The following is a 27,216-nucleotide window of genomic DNA, read 5'->3' on the forward strand; positions in this document are numbered from 1 at the left end:
GTTCTTCTAGCTCGTTTGCATTCCTATTAAAGATTAATTTCTCTAGGAGGGGTATAACAGTCACTTATTTCTGTAAGTGATAAAAAACAGATGGAATGAAAGATTAGGTGTAGGTCCTGAGAGGATGAGGATGGAAACCTCACGAGAAGTCAGCAGCAAGGGCTGAAGTCTCTGAAGTCTATTTCTTCAAAGCATGAAGTTAAGGAGAACGTAGAGTTGAGTAAATTTGTGACAGGCAAAGCTATTTAAAGAGTATTCGTTAAACTTTGAATTATTGAAAACTTCTGTTTTAGAAAAAAGACTAGACTCCAAAACTTCCAAGACTGCTTTTATTTGTCTCTAGAAGGTAGCCCTGGGCCTTTTCACTCCTCATACTTGTGGAAGTCTGAAACAGAGAAGTCAGTCCATTATAAATGGCTAAGAACCCTTATAAAAGGGTAAGAACAGACAGTTCACAAAAGAAATGCAATAAAGAAATATGCAAAATATTTAATTTCATTAGTAATCAAAGATGTTTAACTTTAAAGATAATTTTTTACTCATTAAAATTCCATTATTTTAATATACCTCATTGTTGGCAAGAATGTGATGGAATCGCCACTCTTACACAGCTGGTGTTATTATAAACTGGCACTATGCATCCAGTCATGGAATGACCTACCTGTGACTCAGGAGTTCTACTTCTGGTACTCTATCCTGAAAAAAACAATAAAAATACAGAAAGGGCTAAACACATCAGGTTATTTGCTATGCTTATGAGAACAAAAAGCTAAAAACAACTTAAGTGCCCAACATTTAGAAAATCGTTCCACTCAATAGGTCGTCTAAACATGCCAGTGATAGAAAAATCAAAACAGGACACACATATTATGTATTTTATGAAAATTTCTTATTTTAAGTTGCATAGGAAAAGAATTTGGAAGCATTTTAGTATTTTTCCATCAGTGGTTTTGCTAAGGTGGTAAGATCATTTTGTGTCTTCTCAGTTTTCTGAAATCTCAACATGAAGAAAACACAAACCCATGACTGAAAAATAAAATCACTCAAATCATGGCCAGGCAGTTTGGATGTTGGAACCCATTAAGTATATCACTGTGGATGATAAAACACTGCAATTAATTGCTTTAATTTACCTATTTTCTTGTCCACTCTGATATGTCAAGGTTGAATTTTGTTAGAATTAAAGGATTTAACTCCATTACGCCAACACCAACAGTTCATTGACTTGCTGAATATTGGGTAAGTTACTCCAGAGTTCCTTACTTTCCTCACATGTAAAATGGATATAATTGTATATCACAGGGTGCTTATGAAAATTAACTAGCTTGATATGTATAAAGTGAAGGAACAGTATCTGGTACAAAGTAAGTATGGGTAATTATTTTTTTCTGATCTTGACCAAATCTTTCGACTATACATGTAACCATGCTTTCTTTTTGTTCAGACTTACCTTTAGAAGCTTTAGTTTTTTAAGAAATATTTTTACATATCTAGAATGTTTTATAAGTAAGAGACAAATTCACGTATATTTACCCGAAGGGTTTAAGGATAATTGAATTCTATCAGCCTATAATCTAGTGTATTTTAGATCATTGTTTTAGTTTGTTTTTAAGAATTAGCTAGAAAATTCCAGCTCCCCCTGGGAGTGGGGACAGGGAGGCCCAGAAAGATCTGGGTTCTAAATGGAAATGGCCTAGCATGTCTGGCCTAGAGACAAGAAAGCACAGCAGAGCCATGGACTTTCACAGGTGGTCTTTGTCTAGAGGTATAGTCTCCACAGTATCACAGGCAACTGGACAAAATTCAGAGCCATGCATGATGTAAAATGCCTGAGCTATCACCACAGGTGGCAAACAGAAGGAATAAAGACTGGCAGGAGAGAGAGCATTCTTTCCCCCAGCAATGCCCAACCCCAGTATGGCAAAAACCTACACCTTGAAGCTCCAATTTTAGATCAGCCTCTCCTGGACCTTGAAATTAATCTTTAGTCCTACCAAGACCAAATGCAGTGGCGTCACATGGCTCATGGCCCCGTCTGCACACACACTTGCCTATTCAGTCCCCAAGTGAACCTGCTTTGGCCCCAGAAGTTAATCTCCAACCCTGTCATCAGCAGATTCTTATGTACTTCATTCGGAACTTTGCCTCCCAGGAATGTTGTTGATCTTGCACAGCCTGCTCTGACCCCATCTCCAAATCCTCAAAAATGCCCATCCCTGCCACCACCAGGATTCCACTCCCCAGATCCTCTCTGAGAGCAGGGAGAAGGGTGGCACTCCTGAAAACTGAAGCTGGAGAGGGCTTGACTTCCAAATTGTAAGCTGCTTCCAAATCTTAAGCTCTGTGGGCATTTCAGCCCAATGAGCTGCATCAGCTGTCACTAGGTGTCCAGTCATGGTATGTGACCAGGATCCTGAAACCCTATGCAGTCTCCCCTTTGGGTAAGCTGTGCTGAACACTTAGGAGGATGCTTTTGACAAATAAAGGCCAGCCTGAGCATCTCTTCCTTGGCTTCTTTATCTTGAATCCATCCTGTTTCCTGATTATAAAATACAAGCTTTCTATAAGGTTAGCAAAAGTGGTATTGAATAATTGCTCAACTCACATACAAATAAGAATCTCAGAGTTAAATCTGTTAAAAGAGAAAACTAGCCAGAAAGATACCTGCACAGTAGGGACTTCAAAGAAAAAATAATGTTCCCCTTTTCTTCCCCCTTCCTGAACAATTCAATCTTAATGCCATTGGTTGGGCCATAGGTAGGGGGAGCCATGGTGACCCACAGCAAGGTATCAGAGCCCAAGCAGGGTGAGACGGCATCCATGCCTAGCAGCAGCCCAGCTAGGATATCAGAGATCAAGTGGACGAGGAGTGTGTCCATGTGGGGGAGTGGCCCAGTGCAAAAGTGGAAGAGCCCAATCAGGGTGAGAAGGGCACCCCCATGGAAGGGTTGGGGACCTGGCATGGAGAATCAGCCCCAACTGGGTAAGGAGGGTGTCCATGGAAAGGGGCAATTCAGTGTGGGGTGGAGAAGCCCGAGCTGAACTAGGCAGGGATCCATGTGTGCAGGTGACTCAACTCAGCAAGCCAGAGCCTGAGCAGGGCAAGGAGGCACCCACACATGGGGGGACCTGCATGGAATATCAGCGCCGAGGAGGGGTTCTTGTGGAGGGGCAGCTTGGCATGAGTGCTAAAGCCCAAGGGGGTGAGAATAGCCATGGGGTGAGGAGATGGCAGCAGGGATGGGAGATGGGTCATACAGAGGAGGTATCTTCAGATAAACAGCTAATTCCAGGGCTGAGGGTAGGAAAGTACAAGATGAACTTGGAACATCTTCTGCCAAAAAGGAATGATCAAAGAATGATGTTGACATGTCAAATAGAAAGAGAACCCGCTTGAAGGGGCTTTTACTGTAATGAGTATAATCTGAGCAACAAAATAAATGAGGTGGAATAAAATAATAAGTGGAATAAAATAAAATATAACATTATGTGATGATATAACCATCTCCTGAATTAAATAGAAAACCATGAATCAATACTAATATAAAAAATATATTCAGGGCCGGGCGCTGTGGCTCACGCCTGTAATCCTAGCTCTTGGGAGGCTGAGGCGGGCGGATTGCTCAAGATCAGGAGTTCAAAACCAGCCTAAGCAAGAGCGAGACCCCGTCTCTACTATAAATAGAAAGAAATTAATTGGCCAACTGATATATATATAAAAAAATTAGCCGGGCATGGTGGCGCATGCCTGTAGTCCCAGCTACTCGGGAGGCTGAGGCAGAAGGATCACTCAAGCCCAGGAGATTGAGGTTGCTGTGAGCTAGGCTGATGCCACGGCACTCACTCTAGCCTGGACAACAAAGTGAGACTCTGTCTCAAAAAAAAAAAAAAAAAAAAAAAATATATATATATATATTCAGGCCAGGTGTGGTGCCTCACGCCTGTAATCCTAGCACTCTGGGAGGCCGAAGTGGGCAGATTATTTGAGCTCAGGAGTTGGAGACCAGCCTGAGCAAGAGCAAGACCCTGACTCTAACTAAAAATAGAAAGAAATTAGCTGGACAACTAAAAATATATAGACAAAATTAGCTGGGCATGGTGGTGCATGCCTGTAGTCCCCGCTACTCAGGAGGCTGAGACAGGAGAATCACTTGAGCCCAGGAGTTTGAGGTTGCTGTGAGCTATGCTGATGCCACAGCTCTCTAGCTTGGGCAACAGAGTGAGACTCTGTCTCCAAATAAATAAATAAGTTCATATAGAAACAACCAAAATGTTCTGAAATATTTAAATGAACAGTTAAACTATATATGGTACATCCATACCATGGACTACTACTCAATAAAAAGAAGGAACAGACCATTAATACAATAACTTGGATGATCTCAAGGGCATTGTGCTGAGTGGGAAAAAGACAATCTCTAAATGTTACACGATGTATGACTCCATTTTTATAACATTCTTGATAAGTTATAAGAACCGAAGAACAGACTGGTGGTTGCCAGGGGCGGGGGAGGGTGGAGAGGTGGGAGTGGAGGAGGGTGTGACCACAAAGGGGCAGCACGAGGGAACTCTTTGTGGTGATGGAACAGTTACATCTTGATTGCAGTGGTGATTCCTTGAACCTACATGTGTTATAAAATGACATGGAACTATGCACACACACAGTACCAATATCAACTTCCTGGTTTTGATACCATACTGTAGTTATGGAAGATGCAACCACAGAGGAAACTGGGTTAAGGATGCACAGGACTTCTCCATACTATTTTTGCAACTTCCTGTGGATCTATAATTATTTCAAAATAAAAAGTTTAATAATATAGAATATTTGATGAGTAGTGGGATATTTAGATAGTTTCAAAGCACCTCCTCACAAAATACATGTTAATTACAAAAGAAAAAGACTAACTTTAAAGTGGGGAAGCTTGGCAGTCACCACTTCAAACAAGTTATCTAAGTGAGTGTCATTAGAAATAGAACAAATCAAAATCTGCCTCCTCTAGACTCAATAAGTAGAAAACAGCATCGCTTCTGTGATTCCTGCCAAAGATGCATATCTGAATCTAATCGGGAGGAAACAGACAAATGCACATCAAGATACATCTGCAAAATAACTGGCCTGTAATCTTCAAAAGTGTCAAGATCATGAAAATCACAGAAAAGCCAAATAACTGTTCCAGACTGAAGGAGACTAAAGAGACATGACAACTAGATATAACTCACGATTCTCAGCTGGGTCCTTTTGCTAGACAAGACACTACTTAGTCTGTTGGTGAAACGTGAACGGGACCTGAGGGTTATGTGGCAGTAATGCAGTAACATTCATTTCTGATTTCAGTATTCCCAGCTGCACTGTGGTTATGTAGAAGGATGTCCCGGTTCGTGAGGAATGCATGCTGAAGTATTAGGGGTGATGGGACATCAGGTTGGCAACTGACTCTCAAGTGGGTCAGGGAAAAAAGTTCTTTGTACTGTACTTGCAGTTGATTATTGATTATCTTTCTACAAGTTGATTATTGTTTCAGAATAATTTTAATTTTTAAATGGTTTGAATATCAAAGGATGAGGAATTCTTAACAAACCTGATGAAATCCTAGAATGCTTCTACAAAAATGGCACTCTTTACAAAAGTAACACTTGACAGAAGTGACATACACTGTCTATAAAAATCTCAAATGCATGATTCATTCTTAAGAATTAGCACACTCTTCCAATTAACAACAAACTTGGCAACTAAAAATACAAAATATTAAGTGTCTCATTCCCCTAGTTAAAGAAAATTTCTGTCACTTTTCTGTTTTTCACTAAGAAATGTTAATTCGCACTTTAAATTGATGCACTGTAAGTGGCCTATCCCCAGAATCAATTACCCCGGTCATACTTGCCACTCATGTTGCCAAGAACAGGCTTGCTCTGCTACTGGGGGGGCTCCTGTCCCAGCCTAGGCCCAACAGGACCAGCAGGAGGGTATAGCCAGAAAGGGCACCATGAGAATGACATGATGATATCTACCTCACAAGGACCAAGGAGGAGTAAATGCAAGTCAGATTCTGGCCTTAATATCTAGTACATACTAATACCAGTATTTGTGGAAGCATTACTCTTATTAATCAGGTTCAAGGTCATTTCTCACACTTTTGTTTGTTCTCAGTCATTCCACGTCAGCTCCTATAGTAGCAACAGGAAATCTGTCTCCTAAGGGTTAACTGGCAAGGGAAGGTTTATATCTCGAGTGGTCAGAATATGCAAATCTAGACTGAGCATATGCACAAATGAAATCCTTAGAAAATAGTAACCAAATGAGGAATGGAAGTCAAGGCCAGCCAGCCCCCAGCCAGCCATCAGGAAGCCTGAAAGACCTCAAATCAGTGCATCAGTGAGAGCCAAGTGAGAAAACCCCAAACACTTGCTAGAGAGCTGGGATGCCTGTGGCTATTACTGCTCACTAATTAGTATTGATTGCTCACGGTGAGTCAAGAAAATGTGAAAATATCTGTCCAAAGAAACACTGACATGCCGGGTGCTATGCTAGACACTTTGCTGACATGATGTCATTTGAACTTAGAGTCATCTTATATACGAGGTAGGTATAATTATCATATCCATTCTACAGATGGGGAAACTGAGGATTAGAGGGATTCAGCTGCTCATGCAAGGTTACAGCAGGTGGTAAAACCAGAGCTTGAACTTCAGCCATGTGTCTCCAGAGCCTACACTCCACTGCTAGTCAAACTGCCTACCACAGCCACCATCTGTGACAGCCTGCACCGCCCCTTACATGACAACAGGAAACGAGTTACAGTATGCTTGGTTCAGATTCCTACAAGCCTTCCTTATTGCAACAGTAATTATGTTACAGGGTGGCAAGGGCCCTCATTTGTGTAACGCTGATCCACAGCAAGGGCAAAAAGTCCACCTTGTGGGCTTGGAGAAACATGCTGCTACTTTCAGCGGCCTCTTTGGTTTGACAAAGTATTAAGAGCTGTTACAATGAACTCCTTTATTACTTTTTAAATGTTGCCTTACAACCAGGCCAAAAAAGGAAAAAAGTAGTTATCACCATGCATCTTTATTTATGGCAAACTACTTACTTCTTTTTCTGGAGACCACAGAGTCCAAAAAAGCTTCTGATGTGTTAAATAGGGTCATTTAAAAACTAAGTTAGGTCTCTATCAGGTGGTTCCGGGGCAGTTTCCTCTCCCCCTGAGCTGTTTACCAATTAATTTAGGAACAAAACAATCTTCCAAACTAGCAAGCCCCACCTCCCCACCCAATTTGCTTTCACGAAATTATCTTGTTTTAATCATGTTTTAACATGGAAAATAACACATACCTCAAGGTATACATTTTGAGGGTTTTTTGGACATCTACATGGCTAGTTAAGAAGGAATACTTTACCAAGCTCCTAGTTGGGGAGATAACTCCAATCATAGATGTCAAGCTCTGGCGACAAGCGAATGCTGGCTCTCCACTGCCACCATCTGCCCAGGGCCCTTTCCCCTCATTCTTCAAGCCAACAGAACAGCTGGTACGTTGGGTGTTTTTTGATAGCTCTCTAGCTGAAGATATATGTGGTTCAGAAGTACTGTTGCTGTAGTTCTGTTCATCTGGGGCTTGTTTCTAGAAACCATATTTAGTTGTCAAACAGTATACTATGACAATTAGACTTTGAAGATTTAAATCAATATATGTCACATAAGTTTTAACTGATGAGGTTTCATTTAAGTGATAAGGGCAATGCTTAAGTTATTACGTAGAGAAAAGTTTTGCTCAATTGACTGTATTTTGTTCTTCCATAGCCTTAAAATAGTATGCAATGATCTACTAAGTGAAATATCCCTTAGAATGGAAAAATAAGCACCACATGTACTCACCATCAAATTGGTTTCACTCATCAACACCTAAGTGCACATATAGGAATAACATGCACTGGACTTCGGGCAGATGAGAATGGGGAGGAGGGGATAGGTATATACATAACAAGTGTGATGTGCACCATCTGGGGGATGGACACGCTTGAAGCTTTGACTCAGGGGATTGGGGGCAAGGGCAATATACATAACCTAAACATTTGTACCCCCATAATATGCTGAAATAAAAAAAATATTATGCAATGGGCAACTGTATTAAAAATATTATAGCATAAACAGATCCTATATTTTATAATGAACAAAGCACTTATATTATACAATTAGCATGCAAGGAAAAACTAAGGTAGCCACTTCACGTGTCCAAATGCTATGACCATGCCACAACCCAACCAACCAATTTGGCCAATGGGCAATCCATTCCCATCATTGCAGAACATATCCGCCTAGCACTCACCTGACTAGGATTAGTGGAGAAGAAAAAAATACAGAAGTACTAGTACATTCCTGGCTATTTCTGCCCTATATTTCTAGAATAATTGTTTCTTTTCTCTCTAGTATCATTCCTTCTCTTCTGTCCCTAAACAGATCAGAACGACCTTCGTTTGATCTAACGGCTGTTCTCCCTTCTGTTCTTTCAGTCCTTACTACTCTCAGACATCCAAGATGAATGGCCTTGAAGTTTGCCACCTTCTTCTTCTTGGACTCCAGCTATTTGCCAGTAAAGCACCTTCAACCTCCTCTGAGTTGACTTCCAGCCCACTTCTCTTTCGCAAACGCAGGCCCTGGTTGCCTCTCCTGTCCTGGCCTTCCTCCGCCTCTCAGTAGCTTCTCACACTGCCCACTCCTCGGTTTCCCAAGATTCTCTGCTCCTCAAGTTTATGATCCTTCTTGTTCCTCCATCTTCCTGCCACCTTCTCCTCTCTAATGACTCCTACTTCCTCCTGCTATGGTGTCATTTAAGGCTCATTTTTAAGGCCTTTTCTCTCTTCATATCCTATCTCCCCAATGACTGACCCATCTTCAGGCCTGCAGTGTTTGCCTCCCCATGGAAGAAGTTGGTACTATTTATTTTTTTATCTGGTTATAACATTTTAAAAATGGTAACAAAGGAATTTATTATAAATCAGCCCACACCTCCTACTGCCTAATGGACACTTTTGAGCCAACCCACCCTGATAATGGTGGTGACACTATGGTCCTTCACAGTTTACAAAACAGGTTGATTTACGTTGTCCCCACTGAATGGTCACAAAACCCCACAAGATTGGTCACCAGACCATTGCTGAGCTCTTCAGTGAGGTTGGTCACCCAGAGATGTCTCTCCTAAGGGAGGTCCCTTAGGAAAAGAAATGCCTCTTCCTTTCTGTGTCCTATCTGATGTTCATTCTGCTGAAGGTAAACCACCACCAAAGTGCTTTTGCAGAAGCCTCCTCCTAAGTCCCAGCTGTCATGGTCCTATCAAAGATTCAGCAGTTAGAAGGTAGGTGTTCTGGACAGTGACAGGAAGTAAATGTATACCTGGTCAGGGACTCAATTCCAAAGCTCATGCAGAGCTGGGTTCAAATCCCAGTCCTGACATTTCTTAGCTGTGTGGCATGCACCTATATTTTGGCTTCCTCCTATGTAAAATGGGGATGATAAATAGCTCAGAGGACTGTTAAAAACATTAAATGGAAAGTCTATGGAAATTGTATGACACAGTGTCCGGCATATAGAAAGTGCTCAATAAATAGGGGATACAGTTGTACTAAATTCTTAAACATTTACCTTTGAGTCTTTGACTTCTTCCAAAACATCATTGAGAACTTGTATGTATTCAGTTGCACCTTTAAGGATATCGACTTTGCTAGGCTTCCTGCTTTGGGGTAGAAATGGCACAAGTGCCTTCAGTTTGGCAAAACCACGGTTGAGATTTTTTATCTAGAAAACGAAAAGACACAGTGACACAAAGAGAAGCCAATTTGTAGAGACATCCCTCCAAGCTATGAAAGGGGGTTGTGAGGGCTCATTTCAACAGCCCTCTTATCTGGGTGGCAAACCTAAACAGGTATGTGCCCCAAAGTCACTGCTCCACCAGCAGTGCAGTTCAAGGGAAAGGGGGATGGCCCAAAACGAGCACTTTGAGTGGACAGGCTGGAAGGTGTGTGTGTTCATGCCAACCTCCCCCCTCTTCCTATGAGAGCATACCCACTGCATTATAATGTACGGGCAATTGGGAATAGTGGCTAAAATCTCTGAATCACCTACACCTGGATTTAAAACTCAGGTCCACCATTTACAGCTGTGTGGGGGATAGTTCCTTTCTCTAAGACTCAGTCTGTTCATCTGCAAAGTGGAAAATACCTATCTTGTAGCTTTTGGAAGGTAATTAAGTGACAATAATATACACATAAAACACTTTACCCAAACCTGGCACATAGAAAGTCCTCAATATGTGGTAATGCTAATGAGGAATAAAATGTACAAATATTGTCTACCCAAGCACTGTGCCACTAACTCTTCAACCCCTGTACTGAGCTAATGATACAGAGTCAAGTGTGAGAGTCCAGGAATTAGTGAGACTTCAAAGGTTCCTCCTTTTTTATTTTTCTCTATTCTCCAGAATCTACTACTCCCTTGGCTCTAAAGGCCTATAACTCCAATGATCATGTGTCCGGCATGTCTCCCTGGAAGACATGGGCCCTGGGAGAACTGGCTCCCACTATACCATAAAACCAATATACTTATATTCAGAGTTCCCTCCTACCCTGGAGCAAGGTGGACATGGACATGGTCAGCCAGTTCACAGGAGAAGGATACAATCAGTAAATGTATGAAAAGATTTAACTTCAATAATCAAAAAACTAAAACAGAAATTATATACCATTTTTCATGTACCACACTGGTAACATTTTTGTTTTGCTTATCATACCCAGCATCGGCTATTGCATGAAAAAGAGAACAGCCCTATACCCTGTAGGAAGGATAAAAAAAAAATTAGTAAACTTCTCTAGAATGCAATTGGGCAGCTTGTATCAAGAGTTATAAAATTGTACATGGCCTATGTCCCAGTAATTCGGTTTCTAGCATTTTATTCCAAGTAAATTATCAGACACGCACAGGGACTTACATAGCAGTAAAAACCGCAAACAGTAAACATGCCCAATAGGAGACTAAGTTATGCACTCAAATACTTCTTTGAAAGAATACTTAAAAATATGAAGTGTTTTTGATGATGTCAAGTGAAAAAATTACAAAAATTTGTACTGGATAATTTTGTAAAATTATATATATGCACATACACAACTAGACATAAAAGACTGGGAGGATATACACAAAAATGTTCACAGTAGTCATATCTGTGTTATCTGTCTCCTTTCCCTTTCCAGGCATTTCTATATTTCTGGGTATATTAACTTTATCATTAAAGAATAAAGGTCATTAGTTTTTTTAGTAGATAAAACCAGGACTATGGGCACACTAAAAGCCCTGACTTAAGTATTATAAAATTATCTATGTAACAAGAACACTTGTATCCCTTTAATATTTTGAAATTTAACAACAACAAAAAGCAAAACAGAACTAATTCTCTATAAAAGACAATTCCTTCCTGGTGGGAAGGGCCGCTTGAAATACTGGATCATAATCTCATTTTAGGGCCACCAAATCGTATCACAGGACAATGTTTATAAAGGCTCTAGTGCCTAGTAAAAGCATACTGCTCCACTCTTGCAAGTTGCTCGACTTCCCTTAAGCCTCCCACTCTTCCTTGGTCCTTTTTCCTTATATATAAAGCTCCTACCTGATTCCCTGGGTCTGCATTTTTAAAGGGCCTGGGGTGTTTTAGGAACAGCCCCAGCAGAACTTACTTCCCAAGTCCCAGGCCTAAATGTGCGCTCCTTGTCTCTTCCACCCCTCACGCTCCCCTCTCTTAGTCGCCTCTGCTGAAACCAAACCCAGAGAGTGCAAAGGGCAGGAAGGAGACCACATCTGGCAAGTTCAGGGCTGAGTTTTGCTAGAGATTCTAAAAGCTGCCAGCAGATGCCGCTCCGGCCACGGCTCCCGGGATCATTCCGGCGTGTGAGTCACGGCGTCCCCAGCCTGACCGAGAAACAGTCACTTTCTCTTGACGGGGGTTGAGTGGGAGCTTGGGTACACACTGGGGCGCTGTGTAACGTTACTGAAAAGTAACTTCCATTAGGCTCCCTTCTCCTCTCAGCCCGTATCTGCTTCGAGGCCGAGATTCAGAGGACAAGGTATGGGGGGGACCCGCTGCCCCCCGGGGGCCCAACCGGTGCCTACGGCTGTGACATGGCAGCGCGACTCCTGCGCGCTAAGCATTTAAAAGCATCTGCCAAGAGAGACAGTTTGAAGTGGTCAGGGGCTCTCCTCCATCCCCTCCCGGACCGGTGCCTGCCCCTTCGGGAGGGTTAGGTGAGGCGGCCATCCCAGCAGCCGCCAACGGGCAGCTGCACGAAAAGTGGAGGATAACGAGGCCACTGTCATTCTTCCGACAAGCTGGGGACACGAGCTGGGCCTCGTGAGGTCGAAGCCGCCTCGGGGCCCGCGGGTGGGCGGCGAGTGGGTGCACCGGGCGTGGGCCAGGTGTGTGTGGCGGGCAGCGGGTACGGGCGGCGCAGTCCGGCCCCTCTGGGCCGGGGTCGCGGACGGCCCGGCCCGTGCCGAGGTGGCCCTGGGGACCCCTCACCCGCTCGCGCTCCTTGGCGTTGGCCACGCGCCGCCGCTCCAACACCAACTGGAGGTCCTCGGTCGACGAGTAGCAGCCCGAGGGCAGCCGCTTGAGCCGGCAGATGGCGGCCAGCTGGGGCAGGGGCCCGAACTGCTCCCGCAGCACGTCCTCCAGCACCTCGGCCTGCGGGGCGCCCAGGAGGACGGGCGGCGCGGGGCTGGGCGCGGGGGACGCGGGCGCGGCGTCCATGGCGGCGCGGAGGCCCGGGCGGCCCGGCCTTTCACGCGGGCACCTCGCGGGGCAGCACGAGGCCCGGGCGGGGCTGGACCACCTGCGTCCATCCCCTGCACGCCTGGTTCCCAGCCCGGCCCGTGCTCTGGAGGCCGGGCCAGGAATCCTTCTAACAAGCCCCGCAGGTGAGAGTCGTCAACACCGGATCACAGCACTGGCTCTCAAATTTGCGTTCACACTGGAATCACTTGGGGAGTTTTTTGTGTGTTTTGTTTTGTGTGTGTGTGTGTGTGTGTGTGTTTAATGCCGGGGCGGGTGTGTGTGGGTGTGTGTGTGTGGGTGTGTGTGTGTGTGTGTGTGTGTGTGTGTGTGTGTCCGAGCTTCCGGAGATATATATACACATGTATGTGTGTATATGTGTGCAAATATACATTTACCCAGAAAAGTTTGACGGATACGCCCAAAATTTTCTTTCAAAATTCATTTCGAAGTAAAAGTTTCAGGAAATGTTGCAAGAACAGTAACAAAGAGCTCTTGTATCCCCTCACTGGGATTCTCTACTTGTTAACTATTTTTCACATTTGCTTTCTCATTTTCGTTATTCTTTTCCATTCCATTTGAACTATTCCCTTTCTAAAATGTTTAAGTTGCAGACATGATATCCCCTTGCCCCTAAATACTCTAGTAGATATTCCCGGTAAACAAGGCCACTCTTGGAAACAACCTCAATGCAGCCGTATAAACAGGAAATCAGCGCTGATACTGTGGTCCCATCCCATCCACAGACCCGGTCTGGGTTCCACCAGCTATCTCAACCTGCATTTTTCCTTTCTGGTTGGGATCCAATTCAGGAGCACACATTTTATTTTGTTGTCATGTCTCTTTACTCTCCTTGGTTCAGGAACATCTCCTCTGCCTTACATGTTTATGAAAGAGTAAAGAACTTTCATTCTGTAGGATGTCCTTAACCTGGGTCTCTCTAATGTTTGCACGTGTCCAAACCCAGGCCCTGCCTTCATGGGAGTGACTCTGTAGAGATGATGCTGGGCTCTTCTCAGAGCATCACATCAGGAAGGGCAATAAAGGTGATCTGTCCCACCACTGGTCAACGTGTGGTGTCAGGTTTCTTTGCCATAAATTGATAAATATTCTGTGAGGAGATACTGCTTTGCATCCATTGTTGACTCTTGCCTATAATATAATTTGAATGCCAAATGGTTGGCATTCTACTGTGAGGAAGAGCTTTCCCTTCTCCCTATTTATTTCTTCATTTTGTATTTATGTCAGCCTGGGCTCATAACTTTCTATTTTATTCAACAGGATGTAATTCATTCACATTGTTATTTATTTTAATGCTCAAATTGTCCCAGATTTGGTCTATGGAAGCCCTGCCAAGCTGGCTTCTCTATCCTTTTGATATGACCCCTACATTCTTCGTGTACTTTCTTACTGGTGCCAGATAAGGCTCATCTTGAATTTTCCCAGCCCCTGCCCAAGAATCAGCCAATTCTCCTTTTAGTGGAAGATGGGATTGAGAATCCAAGATATATATGCTTGGTCATTCATTCCTTTGGGATATCATTACTTCTAAGCCCTTTTTTAAAGACAGGAAATATATGTATGCCCACATGCATCTGCACACATATAGCTATATCTATCTACGTACACACATTTTAAAAACATGAATTCACACTAATGCCTCCAATCCCAATCTAACACCTCAGGTTCCCTCTAGTTTTCCCCCTTTCCTTATTTGGTTTTTTTTTTTTTTTCACTTTTTAAAATTTTTATTTATTATGGGTATATATCTTTACAGAGTACATGTGATGTTTTGCTATAGGTTTATAATGTGAATCAAATCAGAGTAATTGGGGTATCCATCACCTCAGGCAGTGAACTCCAACCTTTTTGGGACCAGGGACCAATTTCTTGGAAGACAGTTTTTCCACGGACCAGGGGTACGGAGGTGGGGTGGGGGACAGAGCTCAGATGGTGATGCATGGCCTGTTTCCTAACAGGCCATGGCCCAGAGGTTGGAGACCACAGACCTCAGACATTTATCATTTCTCTGTGTTAAGAACTCTTTCAGGCCAGGTGCGGTGGCTCACGCCTGTAATCCTAGCACTCTGGGAGGCCTAGGCAGGCAGATTGCTCGAGGTCAGGAGTTTGAAACCAGCCTGAGCAAGAGCAAGACCCCGTCTCTGCTAGAAATAGAAAGAAATTAATTGGCCAACTAATATATAGAGAAAAAGTTAGCCGGGCATGGTGGCGCATGCCTGTAGTCCCAGCTACTCGGGAGGCTGAGGCAGCAGGATTGCTTGAGCCCAGGAGTTTGAGGCTGCTGTGAGCTAGGCTGATGCCACGGCACTCACTCTAGCCTGGGCAACAAAGCGAGACTCTGTCTCAAAAAAAAAAAAATAATAATAATAACTTTTTCAGTTATTTTAAAATATACCCTAACTTATTGTTTATAGTCACTGTGTTGTGCTATCAAATATTGTTCATTCTATCTCACTATATTTTTGCATCCATTAACCATCCCCACTTTATCTCCCCCTCCCTGCTACCCTTCCCAGCATCTGGTAACGATCATTCTCTCTGTCTCCATGGGAGTAATTGTTTTTAATATTTAGCTCCCACATGTGAGTGAGAACATGTGAGATTTGTCTTTCTGTGCTTCGCTTATTGCATTTAACATAATGTTCTCCAGTTCCATCCATGCTATTGCAAATGGCAGGATTTTGCCCTTTTTTGTGGCAATATAATCCTTGTGTATATGTACCACAATTTCTTTATCCATTCATCTGTTGATGGATACTTAGGTTGATTCCAAGTCTTGGCTATTGCTGCAATAAACATGGGAGCACCGATATCTTTTCAATATACTGAATTCCCCTCCTTTGGATATACACTCAGCAGTGGGATTGCTGGATCATATGGTAGTTCTATTTTTAGTGTTTTGAGGAAACTCCATACTGTTCTCCATAGTGGTTGCACTACTTCACATTCTCACCAATAGTGTGTGAGTGTTCCCCTTTCTCCTCATCCTCACTATCATTCATTATTGACTGTCTTTTGGATCGAAGCCATTTTAACTAGGGTGAGATGATATATTGTTGTGGTTTTGATTTGCATTTCTCTGATGACTAATGATATTGAGCTTTTTTTCCCATATACCTGCTGGCCATTTGCATATCTTCTTTTGAAAAATGTCTATTCAAATCCTTTTAATTGGATTATTTTATTTTTTTCTCTGTGAGTTATTGGAGCTCCTTAGATAGTCTAGTTATTAATGCCTTATCAGATGGGTAATTTGCAAATATTTTCTCCCATTCTGTGGGTTGTCTCTTCACTTTGTTGATTGTTTCCTTTGCTCTGCAGAAGATTTTTAGGTTGATGTGATCCCATTTGTCCAATTTTTACTTTGATTGCCTGTGCTTTGAGGGTATTACTCAGGAAGTTCTTGTCCAGACCAATGTCTTGAAGTATTTCCCCAATATTTTCTTTTAGTAGTTTCATAGTTTCAGGTCTTAGATTTAAGTCTTTATTTTGATTTGATTTTTGTATATGGTAAGAGATAAGGGTGTAGTTTCATTCTTCTGCATATGGATATCCAGTTTTCCCTGTACCATTTATTGAAGAGACTGTCATTTCCCCACTGTATGTTCCTGGCAGCTTTTTCAAAGATAAATTCAGTATAGATGTGTGGGTTTATTTCTGGGTTCTCTATTCTGTTCCATTGGTCTATGTGTCTGTTTTTATGCCAGTACCATGCTGCTTTGGTTACTATATCTCTATAGTATAATTTGAAGCCAGGTAATGTGATTCCTCCATTGTGTTCTTTTTGCTCAGGATGGCTTTGGCTACTCTGGGACTTTTGTGGTTCCATATAAATTTTAGGATTACTTATTCTATTTCTGTGAAGAATGTCTTTGGTATTTTGATTGGTATTGCATTGACTCTGTAGGTTGCTTTGAGTAGTGTGGACATTTTAACAATATTAATTCTTCCAATCCATGAGCATGGAATATCTTTCCATTTTTTTGTGTGTCCTCTTCAATTTCTTTTATCAATGTTTTATAATTTTCATTGTAGATATCTTTCATTTCTTTGGTTAAGTGTATTCCTAGGTATTTTATTTTATTAGTAGTTATAAATGTAATGACTTTCTTGGTTTCCTTTTTCAGGTTGTTTACTGTCAACATATAGAAATGCTACTGATTTTTGTATGTTGATTTTATATCCTACAACTTTACTGAATTTATCAGTTCTAATGGTTTTGTTGTGGAGTCTTTAGATTTCTCTGGATATAAGTTCATATCATCTGCAAATAAGGATAATTTGACTTCTTCCTTTCTAATTTGAATGCCTTTTATTTTTTTCTCTTATCTGATTGCTCTAGCTAGAACTTTCAATACTATGTTGAATAGCAATGGTAAGAGTGTCTTGTTCCAGATCTTAGAGGAAAGACTTTCACTTTTTCCCCTTTTAGTATGATGATACTAGCTGTGGGTCTGTCATATATGGCTTTTATCATATTGAGGTAAGTTCCTTCTATTCCCAGTTTTTTGAAAGTTTTATCATGAAGGACTGTTGAATTTTATTGAATGCTTTCTCAGTATCAATTGAAATGATCATATGGTTTTTGTCCTTTGTTTTGTCGATATGCTATATCACACTTATTGATTTGTGTGACATGTACTATAATATTTCATTTTTGGGTTTTTATGCTTCCTTAATCTACCTATCTAGTCTCTTTTTCCTTTTTCTTGGTTTCTTCTTTCTTTCTTTTTTTCTTTCTTTCTTTCTTTCTATTGCTCTCTTTCTTTTTCTCATATTATATGGGCTAGCTTTCTTTGCTTTTATTTTCTCAGTGTTTTGGGTGTTGTGTGTTTGTGTTGTCTAGCACTTTCCCTTCTCCTTACAAAGCAGGTATTGTCAGCATCATTCCTGACATTGTCATGCTGACTGGGGCTGGGACTACCATTGGTTCCCTTGCAGACCCCACCTGGCTAGGGCTCCGGACCACCCCCAGCAGGGCAGTTCATTGCCACCCTCATAGATCTCAGAACCCCTTTTCTTCTACCTCTCTGTTTCCACTCTAGACCTTTAAAAGTCTTCCTGCCAACTTTCTTGTGTTTTTTTGTTTTGTTTTGTTTTATTCTTGTTTTTTGGTCACAGAATGAATGACTCTGCTTTTATAGCATTTCCAGGGCTTCAGCTTTCCTTTTTTGGTATTTTTGACCCCCCACCTGTTTCCTGAGGTTACCCCAGAACTTCACATCCAGTAAAGCCAACTGCCTTTCCCACACATTCACCTGTACAACCAGGAATGAAAGAGCGCACATGGAGGCCTTGACCCAGGCAGCATTTTATTCTAAAGAAGCTTTGAAGTGAACTCATTAAGGTCCTGAAGGCCACTTCCTATGCACAAGGCACAGGAAGAGAGGAAATGCAAAAGAAAGAAGAAGGGCAGGGTAGGTGAGGGAGAGACTGAACAGACACTGGGCAGAAGGCAGGGCTGGGCACCAGCGTGTGCTAAGTGAGTGGGAGGGACAAGGGAGGCTGAGTGCTGGCCCTACTCTGAACGAGATGCATGGTCATGTCAGCCCCAGGCCGAACCAGGGAAGAGGGGTTCAAGCTTCAGAGGACATGGATGAAGAGGCCACTGGGGACATGTCATGGGCAGAGTCACCAGGAGCAAAGCTCTTCTCACTGTAAACACAGCCACCTGCCAGCCACCAGCCCTGTTAAGCGGGGATTTTGGGGAATCAGCCTGGAAAATCCCTGAGTGACAATATCAGGAGAATTGCTTGGTTGGTCTGAAGCAACTTCTATGTGATGAAACTGAAGCTTTTCTGAGGGAGAGGAAAAGCCCAAGGTGTTGCCCAGATTACAGTCCTGATCCTTGTTACCAAGGCAATTTAGACTTCTAAATCTTCTCCACCTGCCCCTTCCATTTTATCCCAAGTTCTCCTTTCTACTCCAGCTACCTCCATGGGGTCAGAGAATTGCCAGCCAAGGCAGAAGGACTCCAGAAGGCCACTGGGACAATTTCGAAGCAAGAAAAATTAAGGTGCAAAGTCATCCTGGAGTATGGAGAAGAAAAAGGCTTTTCCTCAAGTTCAACAAGTAGTGGAGCTCAAAGGTTGAGTTTAGGGGCCAGTCTTGTCATAGTTCTGATGGGACGTAGGGCCGCTTACAGATGAAAAAGAGCTTATTGTCACAGGAGGCATCATTCCAGGACCGAAGCAAGGATACCTTTATATTGGCACAGTGTTCATTGTTCCCCATATTATTGGGCTCACCTGGCATCCAGAACCTACCAAGTGAAAAAACAAAGAAACATGGACTTACAAAGTTGGAAAACTAAGAAGAACTTATCTCCAGTGAAGAAATTAGTTGCTTCAAGCCCAGCTTTGATGCTGGGTAATGGCATAGCAATTTTCTGCACCCAAGCCTAAGAGGAAAGGGATTAGTGAGCCCTCACCCTCTAAGCCTTCACTCACACCCCAAGGCAGGGACAAACCAACCCTCCACTCAAACCCCTACACAAACTCACACTGCAAGACCTAGACTCGGGACAAGATCCCTGCTAAAGCTAGGTAGAAGCCTTGCTGCCAAACCCCAGAGGGCATGGCAGGCCACACATTTGTCCCAGGCCCCACAGCCAATGAGTGGCAGAGTGTACTAGATCTCAGTTCCAGTGTCCCTGCTGCCCTAGGACAGGGAAAAGTCAGAAACCCTGTACTTCAGGAGCAAACTTCGTGTCCTGGCCTTGGCCATGGACAGTCAGGCTGGGTGGGGTCTCTGGGGGCTTACTTTGCACTCTGGACCTTGTCGAATGGACTGTCATCAACCCAGGACCAGACCCCTTCATTCCCTGCTTTGGTCAAGCCGATCCAGTAGATAAGTCCTGCTGCTGTCTTAGACAGAAACTCCTGCAAGGGAAGACAGGATGAGCAGGGGCAAGGCCATGACTGGGAGTTTGAGCGTCTGTCTCTGGGTGTTCTTCCCATGTCCTCAGTGGCAGCCTTGAACCCACAGACACACTGTGCACACTGACCTCTCTTGAGCCTCTACCTGCCCTTTCCCAGAGCCCAGTAAAGTTAATATTCTACCCAAGTCTTTTGTGTGTGTGTGATAGAGTCTCACTCTGTCTCACTCAGCCTAGCTTACAGCAACCTCAAGCTCCTGGGCTCAAGCAATCCTTCTGCCTCAGCCTCCCGAGTAGCTGGGACCACAGGCATGTGCCACCATGCCCAGCTAATTTTTTCTATATATTTTTAGTTAGCTAATTAATTTCTTTCTATTTTTAGTAGAGACGGGATCTCGATCTTGCTCAGGCTGGTCTGAAACTCCTGAGCTTAAAGGATCCCGCCTGCCTTGGCCTCCCAGAGTGCTAGGATTACAGGTGTGAGCCACCACGCCTGGCCTCTCCCCAAGTCTTTAGGATTTGTTAGATGGCAGGGTTAGGACTCTAGAATCTACTCTAGAGCCCAGGCTCCTACCTCCCACCTCCCAGAAGAAAAGAGCTGGTTCAATATTCTGCCTTGCCAGGCAGGACACTTCTTGAGTCCTGTGGGAACCTTAATGCTGTTCAAAAATATTTCTGTTTTCTGGGTACGTGGAAAGATTGCACCTCCATGCCCTCTGAAGCTAGAAGTATGGCATAGCTTACTTTGGCCAGTGAAATGTGAGAAGAAATGATGTGTTATTTCTGGACGAAAGCTTCAAGAGCCAAGGCACAATCTGCCATGTTGTCTTTTCCTGACTCAGCAATTGTAGAACACCTTATGGTCAAGTCTCCTTCAGTCTATGTCCTGAGTAACTGCAATGAGCAGAACCCCTCTGCCAGCCCTTGTTTGACATGTAGTATAAGTGAGAAGTAATCCTTCCTTAGGTCACGGATATCTGGGGCTTTTTGCTACCACAGCATAATCTTCTCCATCCTCCCTGAGCCAGCGGCTAATACATCCTCTTCTCAGAGCCCGTGGGAACAGCACTCACCTGCTCACTCTCTGAGGTCACCGAGGTCAGGTGTGAATTCCTGGACAAACAGAACTGCTGGGCACTGTACCAGGTCTTTGGGATGGGAGAAAAGTAATAGAAGTTCCCCTTGAAGTACTTCCAGCCTTGAGAAACCGTCTGTAGAATGTCATCTGGAGAACAAGGGCTGAAGGTGAATGCCAGTGCTCCTGTCTCCGGGTGCTGGCAGGGTGAGGGCACTTGGGTGGGATCTCAGAGGCAGCAGTGAATGGGGCTGGGCTCTGAGGTCCTTTGGTCCTTGTGTAGGGGACTGGAACACTCTCACAGATCCTTAAATCTGACTGAGGCTGATAGACCCTCTGGGATTAGACGGGGAAAGTGCAAGAGGATGGACCAAGAACCTGTCTTTCCTGTAAGGGAGAAGCAATTCTCCACTGACCATGACAAGTGGCTGAGCCCCTGGCTTCTAGGAAAGGAACTTGATAGGAAGTTGCTAGGTGTGGGCCGGAGGGACACTCCCTAGTGCTTTCACAAGCTACACCTTGGTGTGGGAGCCCAAGCTGGACCCTGGCCTCTTCTCTCCGAACACACACTAAGTTCTCCCCAACCCCAATGCTAAGCCCTTTCTCCTTAACTTTCTAACCCATGCCTGCTCTTCTCCTTTCCTCTCCCACTAGCCCAATGACCTCATGTCTGAGACAGGCAAGGTCCCATGGGCCACTGGTCAGCTTACAATGTCATTTTCTGAGCCACCTACTTTGTTGTTTGAGTGATTTGCTGATAATCTCCAAACTGCTCTGGAGTCCTTGGACTTTTACATTTAAAGCACTGGCTTTATCCAAATCTGCTTTCAACTCTGGAATTCGAGCATTTAAAGTATCAACTTCCTTCCAACTTCTTGTTAAGTTCTGGATCTGTGTGTTGGCCTTCTCCACACTGGTTTTCAACTTGAGCATCTGAGAATGTGCATAATCCAGGCTGGCTTTCACCATCTGGATCTGCAGGTCAGCTGCCTCCACACCACCGCTGTTCTTCTTAATTTCGGAACCCAGGGTGCTGATGTTGTCCACACGACCTTTCAGCAACTGGGCATTGGTCTTCATATCTGACATCGTGCGCATAAACCAGGGATCTGTTTTTGAGACAGTCAAGAGGTCAGCTGATGGGACCCCTGGGGGCAGGATTGGGGGTGTTGTCAGGTTGATAAAAGGAAAGAAAGGGAAGGTGACAGGCTCGAGCTCCCCAAAGAGCCAAAACAGTCCAAGGAGCTATCCCCGACCCTCCAGCCATTCATTAATGTACAACAAACATGCAATGGGCAGCTGCCATGTGCCTGGGACTCTGGTGGATACAGACAATGGGAAGATTTAAAAAACACAGACTTTCTGTGAGAGGACCTCACAGGCAAACAGAGCAGGGATTAGAAGAAGCCAGCCCTGAATTTTCTGAGTGTTCCTGCACATTTAGTAAAGGGTGTCCCCCATCACCTGGTCATTCTCCCCAGCACTTGATTCTCTCCAGACCCCATCACTTGATCGCCAGCCCTCTGCTGTCAGAGCCCCCAGCGGCGGCCATCTGCTAGGGCAGCACCATCCCTCCGCGTCTGTCCATGGGCCCCTCTGTGACCACGGCAAGGGCCAGCCATGCAGACTCCTAATCTGGAGTGGCATCTTCTCCAGAGAATATGGAAAGGGGGATTACAAAACCACTTCAGGCTGGCATGGTGGCTCACGCCTATAATCCTAGCACTCTGGGAGGCCGAGGCGGAAGGATCGCTCAAGGTCAGGAGTTCAAAACCAGCCTGAGAAATAGAAAGAAAGTAATTAGCCAACTAAAAATATATAGAAAAAAAAATTAGCTAGGCATGGTGGTACATGCCTGTAGTCCCAGCTACTTGGGAGGCTGAGGCAGGAGGATCACCTGAGCCCAGAAATTTGAGGTTGGTGAGCTAGGCCAACGCCATGGCACTCTAGCCTGGGTAACAGAGTGAGACTCTGTCTCAAAATTAAAAAAAAATACAAAACCATTTCCTCCTTTTTCCCACTCACTTTCACATTCTGTTCAGGTCTCAGGCTTGGGGACCACAGAGGGGACCAGATAAACCAAGATGCTCAAAGGCACATCCTGTGGAAAAGACTGTCAGAGACCAGGGGTCTGGGATGGGACAAGTGGAAGTGGGGTGTGGGAGGGACTCTGCTCAGAGGCGGCAAGTCTGAGATCAAATATGCCCCAAGGCCACAAAGGGGAAATACAGAAACCAACAGTTCCTTGGGTTCCCTGGCTCTGCCTCCTGGCAACCTGGCGAGAGGAAGAAGGCTCTGCCAGCAGCAGAGGGCATGAAGCCTGGCAGAGCTGGAAGAGGAAGAAAGATAAACCATGCAACAATGAAGGAGTAGGAAGGCTCCCTTGATGTGACCTTCACAGGGACAGGAGAATGAAGAGAGCACAAGGGGGGCCCTGGTGAAAGGACCGAGCTGTGGAGATTTGTTCCCTTGTTGACCAGTTTCTCCCTCTGGTCAGTTGGGGTTGAGGCCACACTGGGGGCTCAGTCCCTGACAGGACGAGAAAACATTGCACTCATTGTCAGGGGCTGTCCGAAAGGCTCTGAAGCAAGGGTCACAAAGCTCAGGGTGGAGGGGCTTTGGGGGAAGAAAATGGCATGGCTGAAAAAATGGTGAATATTTCCTGGGGACAAAAGAATGTCCAGGCGTGGTGCAATGGCTCATATCTGTAATCCTAGCACTCTGGGAGGCTGAGGCAGGAGGAGGCGAGGAGTTGGAGAATAGCCTGAGCAAGAGCAAGACCCCATCTCTACCAAAAATAGAAAAAATTAGCTGGGCTTGGTGGTGAGTGCCTATAGTCCCAGCTACTTGGGAGGCTGAGGCAGGAGGATCCCTGGAGCCCAGGAGTTTGAGGTTGCAGTGAGCTATGATGATGCTGCTGCACTCTAGCCAGAGGTGACAGAAAGAGAATATCTAATTCAAAAAAAGAAAAAAAGATTGTATCCTTTAGCACAAACATGCAAGCACTGATCCCAGTCAGAAGAATCTCCCTAAAATTGGGAAGGGAAGCGCAGCAGCAGCAGACGGGGCGCTCTGTTACCACAGGTGGAAAGAGGAGAAAGGAGACAAATGGAAAGGCCACAGGCAGCAGAGAGCAGGGAAGAGAAGGTCTGGATCTCGAGGGAGTCCACTGGCCACAGAGAAGGGCTAAGCCCATATGAGGAAGCGTGAGACTTACAAAGGATGGCCTGCAGCAGGACAGAGGCAACCAGGACCAGCGTCAGGCAGATCAATGCAGCACGGACCGTGGGCGCTTTCCTCTTGGGAGGAGGCTCTGATGGAAGAAGAAGCAAATGTTTGTTGAAGGACCAGCAGAAGGCACAGAGCGCCAAGCACATACTGAGCAGCAGCAGTGCTTGCCTTGTGGCCAGAGGGAGATGTTCTGTTTGTCCACAGTGAAGTGTGCGTCAGGGGCCTCCCTCTCCGCAGCCTTCATCCTGAGTGTTCACCCTTGCCCTGGCAGCACAGGTGCTCCTGGCTGCCTGTACCTTCAAGGACCATTTATGCGGAGGGAACAGGAAGTGGGCCCCACAGCCGATCACCAGTAAGTCAGGAACTTCCCCATTCCTGACTTACACACCTCGCCTGGCCTAGGCCAGAGCTCAGTCCCCTCCTCAAAGATCTGAGCTTTCAGGAATAGGACATTTGTCATCCTCTCTCAGAATCTGTTATATAGACAACCACCTTGTCCCAAAGCTATGTCCCAAAGCTATCCCATTTCTCTTGTAAGACTCTCCTCATGCATCATCCATCCATCCATCTGTTCACCACACAAATACATATTGAGTCCCTTCTAGGTACCAGACCCTGTACTGGGCACAGGGACACATGACAAGTAACTCAGAGTCTTTACACTTAAGCAGCTCATAGTCTGGTGGGAAAGACAGACCTGAGCAAATAAATTACAGTGCAAGGTGATAAGCATACAAGAGATGAATATGCTCAGTTCAAAGGGAGTACAAGGAAAGGAGTAATGGTAAAAAGTTCCGGGTGGAGGGATGAGCATATTCCAAAGGATGGGGCATAAGACAGCATGGAGAGCTTGGCAAACTGTAAATAGTTGTGGTGTTGTTGAAGTGTAAAGTATATGACAGGGAGGGAGAGGGCACAGGGCTAAAGAGGCACCTGCAGTCAGATCATGAAGATCCTTTTGGATTATGATAAGGAGCTTGACCTTTGGCCTGTGGGTGACATACAGTTAATGAAGGACTTCAGGCAGGAGAGAGACAAGGACAGGGACATTGCAGAAAGATCTCTCTGATGGTGTTGAGGAGCATAGCTTAGGGTGTGGGGTGCCTGGAAGCAGGGAGACCAATTAGGAGACCCCTGCAATAAGATATTCTACTCTCTGTTATTAATGCATCATACTTACACATATCCAGTCATAAACTCAACTGGGAAATTCAAAATGTAATGTAAGACTTGGAGAATGGGAGAAAATACTTGCAAACTATACATCCAACAAAGGACTAATGTCTGGAATCTACAAAGAATTCAAATAAATCAGCAAGAAAAAAACAACCCCATTGGAAAGTGAGCAAAAGACACAAACAGACTTTTTCCAAAAGAAGACATACAAATTGCCAATAAACATATGAAAAAATGCTCAATATCACTAATCATCAGGAAAATGCAAATTAAAACCACAGTGAGGTACCACCTTACCCTTGTCAGAATGGCCATTATTAATAAGTCAAAAAACAATAGATGTTGTGTGGATGTGGTGAAAAGGGAACACTTATACTGTTGGTGGGACTGCAAATTAGTACAACCTCTATGGAAAAACGTATGGAGATTCCTCAGAGAACTAACAATCCCACAACTGGGTATCTACCCAAAGGAAAACAAGTCATTATACCAAGAAGACACCTGCACCCGAATGTTGATTACCACATTATTCTCAAAAGTGCCCATCAATTGAAGAGTGGATAAAGAAAATGCGGTATAGGCCGGGCGCTGTGGCTCACGCCTGTAATCCTAGCTCTTGGGAGGCCGAGGCGGGCGGATTGCTCAAGGTCAGGAGTTCAAAACCAGCCTGAGCAAGAGCGAGACCCCGTCTCTACTATAAATAGAAAGAAATCAATTGGCCAACTGATATATATATAAAAAAATTAGCCGGGCATGGTGGCACATGCCTGTAGTCCCAGCTACCAGGGAGGCTGAGGCAGAAGGATCGCTCGAGCCCAGGAGTTTGAGGTTGCTGTGAGCTAGGCTGATGCCACGGCACTCACTCTAGCCTGGGCAACAAAGCGAGACTCTGTCTCAAAAAAAAAAAAAAAAAAAAAAAAAAAAGAAAATGCGGTATATATTAATGTACACCATGGAGTGCTACTCAGCTGTAAAAAGGAATGACATGATATATTTTGCAGCAACGTGGATGGAGCTGGAGACCATTATCTTAAGTAAAGTATCTCAGGAATGGAAAAACAAGCACCACATGTTCTCACTTACAAGTGGGAGCTCAACAATGAGTATATATGGACATAAAGTGAGATGAAGGACACTGGAAAGTAAGAAAAGAGGAGAGTAGGAGAGGGTGAGGGATCAAAAATTACCTGTTGGGTACAATGTACACTATTCTGGTGACAGGTACTATAAAGGTACTACTAAAAGCCCTGACTTCACCACTATACAATTCATCCATGTAGCAGAAAACACTAGTACCTCCTAAATCTGTAGAAATAAGAATAATTTTTTAAAGACTTGGGTTCTCCTCCCTGCTTCCTGCAGCCTGTGAAATTCTCAAACAGAATGGGGAGGCTCAGCAACCTCAGACTAGGAACCTCACTTTTTCTCTCTCCTCTCCCATCCACTCTGTCCCACCTCCTCTCCCCCCACCTGCAGCCCTAAATGGAAAGTCATTAATACATATGTGAGATGATGATTAGAGATGTTGAACATTTTTCCATATGTTTGTTTGCCATGATTCTGTCTTCTTTTGGAAAGTTTCGGTTCATGTCCTTTGCCCACTTTTCGGCAGGGTTGTTTTTTTTTTTTTTTCCTTGCTGATTTTCCTGAGTTCTAAATAGATTCTAGTTATCAGCCCTTTATCAGATGTGTAGCTTGCGAAAATTTTCTCCCAATCTGTGGGTTGTCTGTTTGCTCTCCTGACAGTTTCTGTGGCTGTGAAGAAGCTTTTTAATTTGATCAGGTCCCATTTATTTATTTTTGTTGATGCTGTGATTGCCTTTGGAGTCTTCTTCATAAATTCTTTGCCTAGGCCAATGTCTAGAAGAGTATTTCCAATGTTTTCCTCTAGAATTCTAATAGTTTCACACCTAAGGTTCAAGTCTTTTACCCAGCATGAGTTGATTTCTGTGAGAGGTGAAAGGTGTGGATCCTGTTTCAGTCTTCTACATGTGGCTATCCAGTTTTCCCAGCACCATTTATTTAA

The 27,216-nt window shown here is 44.1% G+C and overlaps 2 protein-coding genes across 2 annotated transcripts; both read right to left on the reverse strand.

Annotated features, from left to right (window-relative positions):
• Positions 1-312: 312 nt before the first annotated feature.
• On the reverse strand, positions 313-12,792 carry FIGLA (folliculogenesis specific bHLH transcription factor). The gene is made up of 5 exons (XM_076000470.1): positions 12,559-12,792; positions 9,639-9,791; positions 7,399-7,620; positions 662-696; positions 313-385 (listed from the first exon to the last, which is right to left on the reverse strand). Exons 1-5 carry the CDS (start codon positions 12,787-12,789, stop codon positions 370-372), a joined length of 657 nt encoding a protein of 218 aa, XP_075856585.1. The 5' UTR covers positions 12,790-12,792; the 3' UTR covers positions 313-369.
• Positions 12,793-18,942: 6,150 nt separating this feature from the next.
• Positions 18,943-24,258, reverse strand: LOC105863216 (C-type lectin domain family 4 member K). The gene is made up of 6 exons (XM_012750047.2): positions 24,183-24,258; positions 24,001-24,096; positions 21,518-21,892; positions 20,782-20,933; positions 19,594-19,712; positions 18,943-19,093 (listed from the first exon to the last, which is right to left on the reverse strand). Exons 1-6 carry the CDS (start codon positions 24,256-24,258, stop codon positions 18,943-18,945), a joined length of 969 nt encoding a protein of 322 aa, XP_012605501.2.
• Positions 24,259-27,216: the final 2,958 nt, after the last annotated feature.

This window comes from Microcebus murinus, chromosome 3, assembly GCF_040939455.1.
Source record: "Microcebus murinus isolate Inina chromosome 3, M.murinus_Inina_mat1.0, whole genome shotgun sequence".
In the NCBI taxonomy this organism is placed as follows: domain Eukaryota; kingdom Metazoa; phylum Chordata; class Mammalia; order Primates; family Cheirogaleidae; genus Microcebus; species Microcebus murinus.